General features: G+C 34.0%; 1 protein-coding gene across 1 annotated transcript in view; it reads left to right on the top strand.

The window, feature by feature from the left end:
- The first annotated feature begins 90 nt into the window (after positions 1-90).
- The window catches only part of ATG3 (autophagy related 3), a 28,529-nt gene continuing 10,914 nt past the window's right edge, over positions 91-17,705 (top strand). Inside the window, exons 1-6 of the mRNA XM_039878975.1 lie at positions 91-586; positions 3,280-3,321; positions 7,028-7,077; positions 11,756-11,826; positions 13,197-13,304; positions 16,793-16,842. Of these exons, the coding sequence (XP_039734909.1) occupies positions 515-586; positions 3,280-3,321; positions 7,028-7,077; positions 11,756-11,826; positions 13,197-13,304; positions 16,793-16,842 (393 nt within the window). The 5' untranslated portion in view covers positions 91-514. The remainder of the gene's footprint in view (positions 587-3,279; positions 3,322-7,027; positions 7,078-11,755; positions 11,827-13,196; positions 13,305-16,792; positions 16,843-17,705) is intronic.

A 17,705-nucleotide genomic window follows, 5' to 3' on the forward strand; every position in this document is an offset into this window, starting at 1 on the left:
CAGTGTAGGCTTCCGGAGGGCGGGGAGAAGCGGCCTGATCCCGCCCCAGCCCAGCCTCTTTCGCGTCACGTGTCGGGAGAGTCCTGTGTCACGTGAGGCCCAGGTGGCGACGGAGCTACGGCGAGAGAGTGAGAGAGAGGGAAGCCGGAAGGGGTACGAGTGAAGCAACTAGGAGGAGACGGCTACCGAGGGCGAGGGGTTGCGCCTGCGCCCGCTCTTACCCCCCCAACACACGCTTCGGCCCCACTGCCTTTCCTCGAGGCCAAGTGACAGCTGGGCCCGGTCCGCCGCGCGCCGCCTGGGACGCGAGGAGCGCGCGCCCCAGTCTCGCGCGCGCGGCGCCGGCCGCCCCTCCCCCTCGTCCCGTCCGTCCCGTCGCGTCCCATCCCCTCGAGTGTTGCCGGCTGAGTGCCCATGCGAGTCGGCGTCAGCGGGGACATTTTTTGACTCCTGGTCACTGTCCCGGCTGCCCTTCCCACCCCGTCGCGGGGCCGGCCCCTACTCCGGCCCCAGGATGCAGAATGTGATTAACACAGTGAAGGGAAAGGCACTGGAAGTAGCTGAGTACCTGACCCCGGTCCTCAAGGTAAGCAGGGCCGGGCTTGCCAGGGGCTGTCAGGTACACGCTCAACTCTGCAGAGACCGAGGACCGGGCGTCGGGGGAGTCACCGTGTTCTCTGGCGGGGGAAGGTGTAGGAAGGTGTTAAGGGTGGGACATAGGAAAAGGTGCAACCTCAACCCGTGGTCTTACATAGGGCTTTCCTGCTCTTCAGGTAAACTTGGAGCCACGCTCTGTGCGTACTCCTGTCACCCCACACCCGTCAGAACAGCACTTCTGGGTACGTGGGGCTGGAAGGTGGTCCGCAGCTAAGTGGGCTTGACAACGTTAAATCCTAACATTGGTACTCTTTTGAACTTCTTAGACAAGGATTTGGCTTATCATAAAAAGAAATCAGAGTTTGGTACTAAAATAACATGTCACTTTTTTCTTCCAAATCTGATAGTTTCTTATAATTAGAAGTTTGAAATAGTAAGTTGTGACTGAAATAGTTGTAATCCAAGTCTAGTTAAATTTCAGAGGAACAAAGTGAAATTTGCAAAATCAGTACCTTTAAGAACCTTTGAACCCAGCTAACAGGCAAAACCTCCCTTTCCCAGTTTTTAAAAGAGCTGAAACCAGTTGTTAATCTTGGACTTAAGTGATAATAAAGAGCAGCTTGACCCTCCTAGATACATATATTTTTTACATTGGCAATAATACAGCATTTTAAAAGTAAAAATCGACACATTAGCTATTAAAACAGTGACTCCTATTTTCAAAGATAAATTTCCAGAAATGCATTCAAGTTATTTTACAATTCCTTTACACTAAGTTTTTCATTACTGTAACTTTACTTTTTCTTTCTGAAAAGTAAGCATTGATCTTGAGTAGTGAGTTCTTGCTTGGTGGGTTTTGTTTTTTAAGCTTTCAATGTAAATTTTACAAATCTTAGTGTGGGGAAGAAATATCCTTGGAATAGTCGATCCTCTTTATTCAAGAATTCTAGTATGCTGTGAGAATAGTGCACAGTTTTTACTTTGTTCTCTTTCCATGACAAAGAGAAATTTTAGTTTTGTATATTTTTTATATTCATTTCTAAGACTGAATTTAAAATGCTTTGTTGGGCCAACTTAAAAAAAATGTCTGGAAAGTTTGTAAATTAGAATTTTCAACTTGCTATGCTTGTATTTGTTTCCTGGGAAAACCATTAAGATTATTCAGTCAATTGAAAATTTTGACATTTGACTCAAATGATTCTTTTGCACATTATACCATCTTTTCAGAAAACTGTCTATGTAGGTATATAGCATTTAAATAAATGCATGATTGTTTCGACTTTTTAGTTTCAGGGAGAGAAGAGCAAGAGAAAAAGACCGCCCAAGTTAAATATAAAACTGCTATTATTAGCCAGTTTTGTTTTATTGAATTTATAACGTAGAATTGTGTTTTGAGAAATTGTTCTACTTGTTCACTAAACTGACAAGGAAGTGTTAGCTTGCAGTATGTGCTTGCCAGTATGTATTTTTAGTAATAAAGAAAGCAGAATTAATGACCCCCTTTTGCCCCTCCCTGTGCAAACTGTAGATTTGCGGTGGGAATCCTTATAGTTCCCTACCAGACATGGGAAGACAAGGAAAAACTTAAATCCTTGGGAAGGAAATAATGATTTCTCCCAGCAAGTAAAAATTAAGAAAAATCATGATTTGGAAGACATAGGTACAGTAAAAGCCAAAGTCTTTACAAAGATCTTCTAGCCTCTATTTGATTGGAGAGATCCCTATCTCATCTACTACTCTATCCCTTGCCCACTTTTGCTTAAGCCAATCTGACCTATTTGTTACTCCATCAAGCACTCTCTTGCTCTGGCTTTTTGCATTTGCCCGCCCTTCTGTGTGAAATGCTCTTCTCCCAGACACTCTTGTGTCTGGACCCTATCCTAAGGTCTCTGTTCAGTAGTCACCTATCAGTGAAGTCTTTGTTCTCTTACCATCCTATTTCGAATAGCCATCTCTCTTCCTCCACCCCTGACCAGTTTCCTCTCTGCCTCATTTTTCTTCCCGGCATTCATTACCATTTGGCTTTTCTCCCTTCTCTAAGTTCTTAAGAGGACAAAAATGAATCTGCTCTATTTTATTCACTCCTATATCCCCATTAACTCAAATAGTGCCTGGCACATAGTAGATATTTGGCAAATATTTGTTGAATGAATAATGTTCATAAATGAATCTTTGCATTTTTTTTCAGACTCGGCCATAAAATTTTACATATAACTTAAAAATTTAGAAAAATTTGGTAAATAACATCTTTGCTTTAGAGAAGAGAATATTTTATTAGTACACTGGTGGAGATGAGAATAATGGGAAAATATCAAATGATCAAATAATAGGAAAGTATCCAATCAAGTAATGATTTATGACTTATAGATTTGGTTTCTAATATTACTCAATATTAATGAGATGTTGGCTGAATTGTAAGATGTCTAAACATCTTTAAGACATTTTTACTCCTATAAAATAAAGATATTTGTCATTTCACAAAATTATTGTATTGTTATTATTTTCACGTCAGTTTTCTCCATTAGACTTTTATATTCCTTGAGGTTAGCTTCCAGTGATATGTTTTCATTTTTGTATGCGTTTCATTACCTAGGAGGGTGCCAGGCAAATAGTTGCTCACAAATATTTTTAAATTGAAAGTGAAAGATAATATGATACTGTTATTCTTTTTCCTCTCTTTAGGAATCAAAGTTTAAGGAAACAGGTGTTATTACCCCAGAAGAGGTAAGTGTTGAAGATATTCTGAAGCTATTATACTTTACAGTTATATTTAACTGGATGGCTTTTTTGCTTTGTAAGAAAAAATCTTTAATCTTGAGCTGAGTAAAAATAGATTCTGTTGACGGCATTAGTAATTTTATAGAAATTCTTAACTTCTCGTGGAACAGAATATGTAACTTCCCTCTTGATTTTCTACTTCTCATATTTCTTTGTAGTTCCTGTTTATTTAGAAGTGAGGTTATTAGAATGGAAAAGATTCCTATGCACTTATTCTTCACTCAGTTGTATTATATTGAGCTGTGCAGTGGACTCTGGTGTTCATTGTGTTTTGCTTTCATCTCAGCAAACGAGTTATCATGGCTTTCCATTTGGAAACTGGTTGACTGCTTGGATATTAAGTTTTCTCTCAGTATTTAGCTTAAATATTTTATTTATACCTACTTAACACTGATTTTTTCCCACCTTTTTTTTCACTTTTTCTACCAGCCAAGTAATGTTAAATCTGCTTAATGCTGAAACTAATAGCTATTTTATAGGCCAGTTGAGTTTTATTGAACTTTTAATGTAGAATAATGTTTTGAGGAATAATTTTACTTGAGCACCAAATAATAAAAGTTCTCCTTCCTTTAGATAGTTTACTTTGTTGTCCTTAGAGAAATAAATACTGGCCTAAAAATCCTTTTAGACTCCGGTAATGAAGAGTTATGGTTGCTTCAGACTTATTATTTTGTAGTCTTAATAAATTACAACAAATTTATTAAGCTTCATCTTTAACTCATTGAAAGTATTACTCACTGACAATAGAACTTTACTCACTGTTTTGAGAGAAACATTTTGAAGTGAACCTTGTTGTAGGATCTTATTATAAATTCTAAGATCTCAAGCCAGAGAATTAACTGATCTTTTACTTTTTAATTGTGATGGAATCTTTTCAGTCCCAAATCTTTGTAAGTTCTAAGAATGGCGGGCTGAAGCAATCTTTTATCTTTAGTGAAGGTATATGGTGATATGGAAAGAACCTAGGAATCTTGCCTTCTAGAACCATCTCTCTTAATTTCTCCTGTTCTGACTTCGCAAATCAATTAAGTTATCTAGGCAAAGGCCTCATGTTTCCTCATCTATAAAATGAGGGGTTTTAGCTAGACATCCTCTGAAAGACCCATTCTACCTTAGTCATGATACCTAAGTTTAATACCTTGAATATGGATCTCTAACTCCATCTATTTACTAATTAGTCATCTTCACATAGAAGAGATAAAGCCAAAGAGCCCCCAAAGCTGCATACAAATAAAACTAAGTTTTGCTCTTAAGGATCTTAATATTCTTGTCAAACAAAGGTGAAATATAGATATGGCTGTTGAAATTAAGTATCTGAAATCAAGAGCAGAGATGAAAGTATGCGGCTCTTTTTGGGCTCTTTGTCTTTATCTCTTCTATGTAAAGACGACTAATTAGTAAACAGATGGAGTTAGAGATCCATATCTGTGATCATTATATAAAATTAAGCTGTTTTAAAATAGCTACTAGTCCTAGAATAATAGCTGGTACATTTAATTGCATCATGAAGTAGTTAATGAATTTTCCCTTTTTTAAAAAAATGCAGGGCATAACTAGCCCAGCTGGGTCCCAGTCACATAATGCTGGATTGGGATAGAACACAATTACAGGATTGAGTTAGATTAGACTGAGTCTAGAGGAGGAAAATGAGAAGACATAATTTGCTTTAGATAAATACTTAGTTTTTTGTTTCCTTTCGCTGTTTCTAGGCTTCTGGCTATCAGTCTTCAGCTATCTTTTTGTTTCCAGTGAGAGGTGTGAAAGTATTGTGTTTAAAAAGGGAGGCAGGCATTATCTAGAATAGTATTGTCTGACTTAAAATACTTTAATATACAACATGTGTATGACTTGACTATGAGTAATGGAGGGAATAATGTTGCTCACCAAAATTTTAATATCGATTCTATCTTGGGGTTATTCAGTATTACATAATATTTAATAAGAGAAGCTACTGCAAAAAAATATTGAGAATTTAGAAATTTGAGTCTATCTTACATTTTATTTCACTTGAATATATGAAACATATAGTAATGGTCATTGATAATGAGGGAAAATGTACACATGTATTATCAGTGCAATTCTATGTTTGTTTATAGTTTTCATTACTTTTTAGTGTTTTTATTATTTTAATAGATGCTACCTCCAGAGGTACCATGGAATAAAAAATATTAGAGTCTTGTGACCATAAGGCTACATCATTAAAGAATTTTTAAATTTTTGATTCTTTGTTTTGCTTGCATTTTGTTAAATTAATACTCTTTTGGTGGTGATGAATTAGTTCCTGATAGCCAGAGTTAAATGTAGCATCTGATTATAGTGACTCAAAATGCTTAAAAGCTAGGGGAGAGAGTGTTGTTTTTATTTGGGATTTTGTCTTTACCTAACCAGTTTAATAATAAAGATTCTTTGAAATAAAAGAAAAACATTTGTAAAGATGAGATAAAAGAAGAGAAATGTTTGCTGTTGGGACCACACTGCTAAATATTATCTTGTTAATGTATCTTTTTAAAAGAAGTTACTCAGAATACTCATTTTATAGTCTTACTCTCTCAAATTAAATAGAATATTATATATAGACATACTTTTCTCAGAAAGACAAAAAATTAAATTTTTTTTATTTCTAGAAAGTTTTTTTGCTGTGTAATAAACCCATGGACAATACATGATTTTAAGTTAGAGCTATTGTGAAATAAAAGTAATCAGGAAAGTATGTGTACATATTGCTTGAGTTGGGACACCGCAGTTTTACACTTAACGGACTTTTATTTTCTACTCTTAAGAATAAGCAGGATTTCTGTCCTGCAGTAAGATTACTTCATGTATAATGGAAATTCTCAAAAGGTTAAACTCTTTCCTCCTGAGTACGTTTTTTTTTATTTCTGAAAACAAAACAAGATTTGAACAACGTTCAATCTGCCCAGAATGTCCAAGATTCATTAAGGGATTCAGTTTCTTAATTCTCTTCGTATTTTCTGAGTCAGTCTAAAAGCGGCTAATTTTCTCCTCATTGTTTGGCTCTACATTTATAATTCTTGTTAATATTTTTTAAGAGTGTGAAAAAGCTTTCAAAATTGGCTGTTACCTAAATTTAAAAAAAAGGAAGAAATGTGATGTAATAAATTGTTTTTCCATCATAGACATGTATCTATTTAGTAATTTTTTCAGATCGTCATTGAGTTTTCAACCACTAGCAAGAATCTCTCTACATTTTATTTATCCAGAAAATGATTTTTCATATTTTAGATCCTAAAGTGTCAACTTTATTCATTTCATGATTTGTATGCATTTGATATTATTTAATCCAGTGTCAAAAAATTAATTAAAAAGTAGCACTCAATGTTTTTTTCTTCTAAAATTAATTTGAATTTTTTTGGAGAGTTTTTATAAGAGTTTATTTGAGCCAAAACTGATTACATGGGGAGCAAGATCTCAAGTGCTCCCAATTTGAATTTTTATGGACGTTAAAAATTTAGCAGTTTTAATAATCAAAAATTTTCAGACAGGTAGAGCAGATTTGGTGCTGTTTGCATTAATTAATTATTGGATATCATGGTTACATAGGATGATCGCTTTGATATTTTGCCACTTTACATTCAGTGGTGTTCAATTTTCTTTTTCTCTTTTTTTCATATTCCTTGTAAATCCTGAATAGTTTGTGGCAGCTGGAGATCATTTAGTCCACCACTGTCCAACATGGCAATGGTAAGTAACCATGAGTGAAGAACAGTAAATTAAGATAAGATATAACTTCAGAATTATGGCAGTTTGCAAAATAGGTTAGGTCATAAAAATTAGAATGACCAGTCTAACCCTCTTCTAGTAGATTTTCCTATTAAACATTTCCCCAGTGATACTCAAAGAAAAATAAAAGAAACATGAGTTGTCATACTTATTTTATTTTGCACTGTTAGCACAAAAGATGGATGTTTTTGAGATAAATGACTTCTTCCTTTACTACTATTCCTTTTATAGTGTCTAGGTCTAATCTTGTTATGGATCTTTAAAAAATAACATTCAGGAGTTTATAAATTTGGAGAGAACCAGTCAAGGTGGAGTAGAAGGTAGAGGCTGTGCATACCTTTTGCGACCACACCAAAATTACAGTGAAACTGCAGAGCAACCAGTACGTGGAGTCACCTGAGATCTGGCTGAAGAGAAGCCCTACAACTAGGGACAAAAATAATAGGTCATCTTAAATTGGTAGCAGGGGCAGAGACACTAAACCTCTGGTCTCACAACCATGTGTAGTGAGCGAGAATCGGGGTTATCTTGGCTACAGAACTCCATCCCCCACCTGAGCCCCCGACACTGGGCTCCGCAGCCCAGGGTTCCAGCGCCAGGAAGAGAAGTCCCTACAACCTCTGGCTGTGAAAACCAACAGAGATTGTGGTTGAGTGAGATGAAGGGCTGCAGGAGTTGGAGACTATTCCTCTTTAAGGGCCCATGGCCAGCCTTATTCACCAATGGACTCACTGGCTCTGAGCTCCAGCTGTTCGAGGAGTGCCAGGCACATAGGGAGACAAGCAATGTACCAGACTCGAGAGTTCAAGCCACTGGTTATAAAGATGCTCAATAAACTTAGGGGAAGAGTAGATGAACTTAGAACTTTAACAAAGAGATAAAAAACATAAAAATGGAGATGGAAAACGTGAAAGGGAACCAGTCAGAAATGAAGACTACAATATCTGAGATAAAGAGTACATTAGACAGAATTAACAGAATGGATAAAACGGAGGATTGAATCAATGAAATAGAGGATGGGCTAGCAGAGGACACCCAATGAGAACAGCAACAAGGAAAAATCCAAAAAAATGAAGATAGTTTAAGGAGCCTCTGGGACAACATCAAATGTAACAATATTTGCATCATAGGGGTACCAAAAGAAGAGAGCAAGAAATCGAAAACCTATTTGTAGAAATAATGATGGAAAACTTCCATAACCTGGTAAAGGAAATAGACATACAACCCTAGGAAGTTCAGAGAGTCCCAAACAAGATGAACCCAAGGAAGCCCACACTAAGACACATCCTAATTAAAATGCCAAAGATTAAATACAAAGAATCTTAAAAGCAAGAGAGAAGCACTTGGTTACCTACAGGGGAGCGCCCATAAAACTCAGCTGATTTCTCGAAGCTTTGGAGGCTAGAAGGGCTTGGCACAAAATATTCAAAATGATGAAAACTCAGGACCTACAACCAAGATTACTCTACCCAGCAAAGCTATCATTTAGAATCAAAGGATAGATAAAGGGCTTCTCAAACAATAAAAAGCTAAAGGAGTTCATCAACGCCAAGCCAGTATCATAGGAAATGTTGGAGAGATTTCTTTAAGAAGGAAAAAATATGTATCAAAAATATGAATAAAGATGACAATAATTTCATATCTATCAATAAGTACTTGAAAGGAAAAATAATTAAGTGCTCTAATCAAAAGATAGGGTGGCTAAATGGATAAGAAAACAAGATCTTTTCATAGACTGCCTACAAGAGACTTCAGAGTAAAACACACAGAGATGGAAAGTGAAGGGATGCAAAAAAAAAAATTCATGATGGACCTAAAGGGTATTGTGCTGAGTGGAGTAAGTCATGTAGAAAAAGACAAATGCCATATGTTTTCATGTACATGTAGAATCTAAAGAACAAACAAAACATAGATACAGAGAACATTTTGAGGGTTACCAGATGGGGAGCGGGTAGGGGAGTCAGTTGAAAAGAGGGAAGGGCTTAAGAAGTACAAATTGGTAGTTACAAAATAGTCATAGAAATAGAAAGTATAGCATAATGAATATAGTCAATGTCATAATAACTATTTACAGTGTCAGAGGGATACTAGATTTATTGGGGTGATCTCTTTGTGAGTTACATAGATGTCTAATCACTATGTTGTATACTTGAAATAATATAATATTCTATGCCAACTATAATTGAAAAACATTAATAAAAAGTTTATAAATTTCATCAGCTCATTTTTTAAATTAAAAAGTATTGAATTATTTTTCATGACATTAATAAATGCAGACATTTTTCAATCTTACGTTCTTTGACCATAAGACCTTTTATTAAAGTTCAAAACTATACTCCCTTTTTAAGAATTCACTTTGAAGTTTAAAAGATTCATGATACCGATTAAGGTCTTCATTGGAAATCCGCTGGTAATAGACTTTAATAATGTTTCATTTTTTTTTTATTAAGTTCTCTTTTGATTGTATAAGTAATTTAAGCAACTTAACTGATCGTATGACATATGTTTTAAATATTCTGAATAATAACATTTTAGAAACAAGTTTACTTTCAAGTACTTATTGTAAAACCACCTGACAATTGCTAAAAAAGTGATCCCAATACTGGCAGAATTATTTAAAGTAGGCTAGAATTGTTTGGAATTGTCATCTTGTTTGGATATAAGTTTTTCAACTTGTTATTTCCTTTTTTCCTCCTCAAAGACACTTTTTCAATTGTAGTTGAAAGGCACAGTTTTGATTTGGGAGAAAGGGCTCTAGAATTAACAGTTTTAATTGATAATGTTTTCTTTAATAGCTAAAGAGCGTAAACAACTATTTTAAGCCAGAGATAAGGATGCTCATGGAACTTTCTTTAATTTTTGTCCTGTTATCTTCTTAATTTTGATATTTAACGCGTATCCAAAATAGTTGTTACTGCCTATTATCAATTGCTTCTTTTAGAGCATTTTTTTTCTTATGTACCAAGGCCAAAATGTCAGGTTTATTTATTTTTATGTCCTTTCTTATATGCATTTCCATTCCATGTTTAAAATTGAGTTAATATCAGAAATTCTCTAAGAGTGGTTTGCTTTTTCCTCCCCTCTATCCTAAATTATAAGTTAAAACTATATTTAGCTGGTTCTGGTCTATATATATAGTAAGTCAAATAGGTGTGTAAAATTTAAAATAATATTCATTTTGTAAACATAACTAATTTAGAATTTTCTTCAATATGATACACATTTTCTTTATATAGATTTTTATCATAGTCCTTAATTGTCTAGGTTAAACACACACACACACATACATACACAAACAAAGTATTGTTACAACAATTTTATATGTGGACAGGATCTTCTTTTAGCACATAGTAGTTTATAGTTCTATTTTATGAATTTTGATGGTTGAAATAATTTCATTGAAACTTAGAACTCAGTTGTCCCCCACTCCAGTGTGTACACTCCTGGCTGAACTCCTGGGGCTAAAGGAACAATTCACTTTAAATCAGTGCTTGAAATATTTCCATGCTGTACTTTCATATCTACAGGTGTCATCATGACCTTATTGTATCTTCTTCCCTTAGAACTTCAAGTGTTGCCATGACATTGTTGGATTGTTGACACTTAGGGATGGTCCAGAGCAGCTTAGAAGGCTATCAAATGATATTAAGGCATTTTCTGGCTTTATTTTGTGTTCTAGTGGATTCTTTGAACTTTAGACTGAAGCTTGACAAGGGAGCAGAACTCCAGATTTATGCTCATGTGTTTGTGACAGACATATGCCACTCTAGCTCTGGCCAATTCCAGTAGTTGACCCACAGAACAGTCTTTGAGGAAATTCTTAGTAAGATATTCCAGAGTAGCTCTGAAAAATCAGAAATGTTATATAGGCGGCTCTGACCCACAGAGGGAGGAGTGTTTTAAGAACAGTAGCCCTGGAGTAACTTGGCTTGATCCTGGCTTTTCCACCTGGTTTTGTGACCATGGGCAATCTTCTTTAAGCTCTTGTTTACTTACCTATAAAATGGAGATATCAGTGGTACCCACTTCTTTATCATTAAATTATAAATAATTATTAAATAAAAATAATGCATGTTAGAGTTTTAAGTCCTATACTTAACATTTACTCAATAAAAGGGTTTTAAAAAAAATTATTTTCAACATCATCTTGTGATTTGAAGCATCTTTTATCTCTTAGTTCCCATTTTAATAGAGTGGTAGGAACAGGGATCTTACAACCACCTACTTTGTTATGTCATGCAGCTATTTTTTTTTGCCTCTTCTTGGTCTCAAGATGAGCATTACTTTAGGATTGAAAATCTGAATAAAGTTGTGCTTAGTAAGAACGGCATTTTCTTTTTGTTTAGAGGCAAGTATAATAGTTGTTTAATAGTTACTTTGTATTCTTTATTTTTTTGTATAATATTTAATCCAAATTCTCTTAGGTCTGTCTGCATCTTTTTGTACATTTCATTTATAATATTGCTATGTTCTTTGATGCCCTGACATACATCACTTAATGGCATCCTTCGCAAACCAATTTTAAAACAGTTTTGTCAAGGATGTGGATTATGTAGTTTTGATAATTTATATGTGGTATTATCTGTCTTTGCCTTTTAAAATATTTTTTGTATTTTGGTGCTTTTTACTCTTTTTAAAGGGCTACAGGAGAAGAATTGAAAGTGAAGGCATACTTACCAACAGGAAAACAATTTTTGGTCACCAAAAATGGTAAGAATTATGTTGCATATGTTAGTAGATTTTACACAAAGAGTTATATATAAATTAAAAAAAGCTTTAGCACTTACTGATGTTAATTTGTGGTTAAAGCTGTACTTAACAACTGCTCCTAGACAGAAATTTGGAAATTTAATGAGGTCTGGGTTTTCTGTTGCTAAGGTAGTTTTTTCCTTATTTGATTTTTATCTCCTTTCTTTCTGTTGTTTCTTTTTGCCAAAAAGGTCTAATTTTAAGATATTGAGGAAAAGAGCCCTAAGCATAGTTGGACTTCTTCTAATTGAATTTCTTTTAAGTTGACTTCATAATCATAATCTTTTTAGCTATTTGATTTTGTTGTTCTTTAACCTTGAAGTTTTCATGGAAAATGAAATTGAGACTACATTTGACATCTAAAAGCTCAAAGCTAAAGATTTTATTATCTATAATGTCATTGAGAGATTGCCTGTAGGTACAGAAAAAATGGTTTTGAAACAAGTATCTTATTTATGAAGTTAATTTGAAAACATCACAAGGTTTTTATAGTCTCTTATCTAATCACATAATAATATGTTGATTTCTGTTCTAATTTACCTATTATAAGAAAGGGAAAATATGTACAAAACATCACTTTCTTTTTTCCTACAGCATATTTTTTAATTAGGATAAATTATTTTTTTCCTACTTATTTTTTAAAAAATCAGATTCATAGCACTTTGTCCCTACATCATGTTTTTACCTTATAATGTTTCACTTTTAGGCTTATATGAATAATACTGGTTGAGTGACACATTTGCTATGTGAAAAATTTGACACCAATATTGTAAACAGAGTAAAATTTAGCAGTTTAGTGTATTTTACACTGGTTTCTCCATTGTGAATAGCTGGAACTTAAATATAAATTATGAAATTCATATTGAAAGTTAACTTTAGCATTGCACACTTCAGGTCATCTCTACCACCTCTGAGAATGACAGGTGGTGCCTCTATGTTCTGAGAGTAAAATCATTAAAATAAAGTATTATTCATTAGCCTGAAGTTGAACAATGTCATCTGTGGCTTCAGGTTGCCGTTTTTACAGACCATCAGGGTGAAGAATTCATAGAACACTCCCTGTGGAGCTTTTCTGCTTGTCTCTAACAGAGCTATTTAGAGAAAGATAAATATGGTCAAATAATTATGTGTCTCTGGGCTAAATATAACTCTTTAATTAATCATTTTCATTAGAAGTGAACTGTAATATTCACTTAATATTTTCACTTAACATTTATATATTTAATATAATATTCACTTATCATTTTATGGTATAAACTTTCTATTTTTTTTCTAATGGATTTATAGGAAGCAGATTATGTGCTACTAACTGTATGTGTAATTTTTTGTAGTACCATGCTACAAGCGGTGCAAACAAATGGAATATTCAGATGAATTGGAAGCTATCATTGAAGAAGATGATGGTGATGGAGGATGGGTAGATACTTACCATAACACAGGTAAGAGGAGACTAGAATGACATATATTTGGTTTAAATTGTTTTAAACATTTTTACAATATTTTATAACACATTGATTTTAAAAAATAAAAAGGAGTATACATAAGGCACAGTAGACTTTTACCGTAAAAGAAGCAGGATAACAAATTAGAAAAAAATTCTCTTTGAAGTATACTAGATTTGTATAGTACTGCTACTTCCATAGCAATTTAAAAATATGTATATTATTTTCTTTATTTCCAATGAAAGAAAAAAAGCCAATTAGAAATACTGAGCATGCATCCCACTTTGCTTTGAATCCCTTATTTATAGGTCATTCCATTGAGTTTTAGGACAGGAACTGTACTCATATTCATTTTATTCAAAGACCTGGCATTTAAAAGTATTTAGTAATTATTTATTAAATGACTAATAAAGAATTTTAAAGACTGTTGGCTCCATAAAGGTAGAGATTCATTGTTGAATCCTCAATATTTATCATAGTATCTGACATAGAAGTTGTTCACATTTTTATTAAAGGATTTCATTAAATTTAAGCCTTTCATAAGTTTGTTTGCATAAGTTGTTTGGAACGCTGACTTTTTTATTCCAATCTTAAAAACCTATTGTGCGACTATATTTATATTGACAATGTAAATGCTTATTATTATATGCTGCTACCTACCATTTATAACCTAGTTTTAATCAAGAAAATATGTTCTGAATTTAAACGTAGGAATTTAAAAATAAGTTTTCTCCCACTAAGCCATAGAAAGTAAAAGGTATAACAGAAGTAGTAATAGAGCAGGATTTCTCGACTTTAGCGCTGTTAACCTTTTGGGCTGGGTAATTCTTTGTCATAGCATTTCCTGTACAATGCAGAATGTTTAGCAGTATCCTTGAGCTCTACCCACTAGATGCCAGTAGCATTCTTCCAATTGTGACAACCAGAAATGCCTCCAGGTATTGCCAAATATTCCATGAGGAACAAAATTGCTGCCCTTAATTGAGACTCGCTGCAATAGACAGAGGACTAAGTAATCTGCCCAGGAAAAAGTACCTTGCTATTTCAGTTTCTGCTCTACTCTGAATAAGAGACTCTGCCAGCTATTTCTTTAAGGTGATAATAGACACAAATTTAAGACTGGGGCTACTTGATTTGAAGCTCACTTAATGAGTTGAGTGTTGTTATGTCAAGGCCTAAAGAAAATAGCAGATGGAACAACTTTTTAAACTAATTTCAAAAATTATCTTTCCCCCCACTGAATAGTGTTGTTAGATTTCTATTTTCAATCACTTCCAAAAGCATTCAGCAGCTCTTTAGTTTTCCCATGACTGGAAGTGTGGACCGCACATCTGTAAGAAATTGTCTGTTGACTGAGTAATACCACTGGTTAGAGCACTATGTTTCTGATGTCAAGTTAATGAGTTACTCTGTTGTCTAGTTGTGTTTTATTCCATAATCACTATCCGAAATCCAAGTGCATATTTACAAAGGCATTCATTACAGAGACAAGTAGGTATCAGCATGATTGGATTGACAAAAATCTATTACAGAAGTTCAACAACTAAAATAAATGATTGTCTGCTGTTAGTGGACAAGTAACATTTTCATTTATGGAAAACAACATAGTATTCAACTGCAGTTAATTAGATATACATAATAAATTCTAACTAATGTTTATGAGACATACCCTTAGCATTTTAGGTTTAAACTATATCCTGATTTGGTTAAAGCAGTGCTTCCATTGACTCACAAGGTCAGGTGCCTGGCTCTTTGTCACCTCAGTTCCTTTTGCTTCATCTCTTCTTCAGTTCCTTCAGGTTTCTTTGATTTCTTTTAGCCCTTATATTATTAGTCATAGTTCTCCAGGGAAATATAATCAACAGAATGTGAATGTAGATAGAGATAATAGATTATAGTTATAGATATTGATATGGAGAGATTTAGTTTGAAGAATTGGTTTACATGTTTGTGGGAGCTTACCAGTCTGAAATTTATAGGGCAATCTGGCCAGCAGGCCAGAGACCCAGGTAAGGGTCAATTGCTGCAGCTTGAATCCAAAGGCAGTTCGGAGACAGAATTCCTCCTTCCTGAGGACCTCAAATCTTTTTCTGTTAAGGCCTTCAACTATTGAACAAGGCCCACCCAAATTATAGAGGGTAATCTGCTTTTCTACTGATTTAAATGTTAACATCTAAAAAAATACCTGCACAGCTACATTTAGAGTGGTGTTTGACCAAACATCTGGACATAATAGCCTAGCCAAGTTGATGTAAAATTAACCATCACAGCCCATAAAGGTATTACCGTCATTAGAGTCATTTGAACTCCCCCCAACCCCAACTCAGTATGTCCTACTTTTAGAGACTCTGGATTGATGGGATACTACTACATTATATTTAGACAGATTGAAGAAGTTTATTTTCTTTGTTTTTAAGTACTGGATTCAGTGAATTGTTTTGTAAAGTGAATTCAGTATATTAAGATTTGGGTTTTACTGTTGTGTAATAATCACACCTATTAAATAGTAACTTCTAGAAAAACTGCCAAGTAAAAACTTTATGCTAGAGCTGTGAATTGTGGCATTTTCCATTTGTGAAGTGAGTCGTCCTTTGGTTTTGACATAAACAGATATATCAAGGTTAGAAGATTAATAAAGGAGCAAAGCATATTTTTTGTGTAGGGTATTTTCTTTAGTATTTCCATCCTTGAACTATTTAAGAACACTGACATATATTTTGAATTAGAAATATTATTTTACTGACTGCAATGCTGCTATATGCTTAATGCCACCTTCACTGAGACAAGTAGGTTCTAAGGTAGTTGCTCAACCAAATGCAGTTGACAGAGTATTGAACCAAAAGTCAGAATGCGTGGATTTGAATCCAGTTTCTCACTTAGCTGGCTATGAGACTCAAGCAAGTTATATTATCTCTCTGGAGACTTTTTTCTTCATAGCGGAAAAAAAATATTATCCTAACTACCTCACAAGATAGTGTTTGTAAGGATTAAATAAAATATAGAAACAGTAAAATAGAAAGCCCCATATAAATGTGATATGGTATTACTCCCTCTGGGTGTCCTAGATTTCTGAAGCAAATGGCATATTAGTATAACTAATAACCATTGAGACAATTTCGATGCAGGTTTTAAATGTAAATATGAGTCCCGTAGTCTTTTTTCATTTATGAGAATGAATATGTATTTTGATAGAAACACAAGGAAAGCAAATAAGAAAAGTAAATTAGGAATAGTAAATGAGGAATGATAGAGTAGGATAATTCATGGTAAAATATCAAATTGCTATATATATATTTAATTTGAGAAATGTCTTTGGGATTATTTATTCCTGTTAGAGTTTATTTGTAAAGATGCTGCTAACATTGCCTCCTCTTTTCAGAGCAGTTGTGAGAATTTAGAGAATTTTAAGTATTTTTATGTTGCTGGAATCTGGAGGACGTTTACAACCTAATTTAAGTTATTCTTTTCTGAACAATTTTAAACAGGTATTGCAGGAATAACCGAAGCAGTTAAGGAGATTACACTGGAAAGCAAGGTACTGGTTAATTAGATACATTTCTGACTTCAGTGACCTAGTTATTTCGTGTGTGTGTGTGTGTGTGTGTGTGTGTGTGTGTGTGTGTGTGTATTTAAGATTATTCATATCATTCTTATTCACACTCAGATTATTATCAAGCAGTTTTAAATTTAGCTTTTATTTTCCTCTCATTTTTCTTTCTTAACATACTAAAATACTGCTGTTTTCCAGTGCTTCTCTTTCTTTCCTTAATCTGTTATATGGTTAAGATAAACATTTTTGGAGATTATAACTGGTAAAAACTACTAATTTTTACTAGCGGGGAAGGCTTCTAGGCTAGTTTAAAATAAATGGCTTTTCATTTTTAAACATAAATACCAAACGTTCTGTAAGTGGATGTTTTCGAAGTGGTTTAGCTACTTGCTGATGGTAATGATATTTTGCATTTTAAACATTGTCTTAAGCAATTTACTCATTACCACTGTAGTATTTTAATTTACTGCTAGTTTGAGTTGGTTTTGTTTTTGTTTTTGTATTAGTTTTTGAAAATTTAAGGTAAACTTTAGCATCATTCAAAATCATGACATTTTGAATCATGAATGGAAGCTAAATCAGTTAGGTTTTATTGTATGATTTGTTTCAGAGGGAAGGTAAAAATATATAATTGGGTGGAATTTTTCTGCTTGCAAATTTTAAGTTAGTTCAGACTATCAATATTGTATTAGCTTTTCATTTCTAAAGAGAATGATTCCAATTGTCTTTATATTTTTATATAATTGTTTGAAATGATATTTAAAAAGTACAAAATGCCTTTATCCTTCTTTCCTTTATTATTTCGTTAACAGTGAAGTCTCTTAGAGAATAGAATATTTAGACAGAAT

Source organism: Pteropus medius, unplaced genomic scaffold (genome assembly GCF_902729225.1).
Source record: "Pteropus medius unplaced genomic scaffold, Ma_sr-lr_union100, whole genome shotgun sequence".
Classification (NCBI taxonomy): Eukaryota; Metazoa; Chordata; class Mammalia; order Chiroptera; family Pteropodidae; genus Pteropus; species Pteropus medius.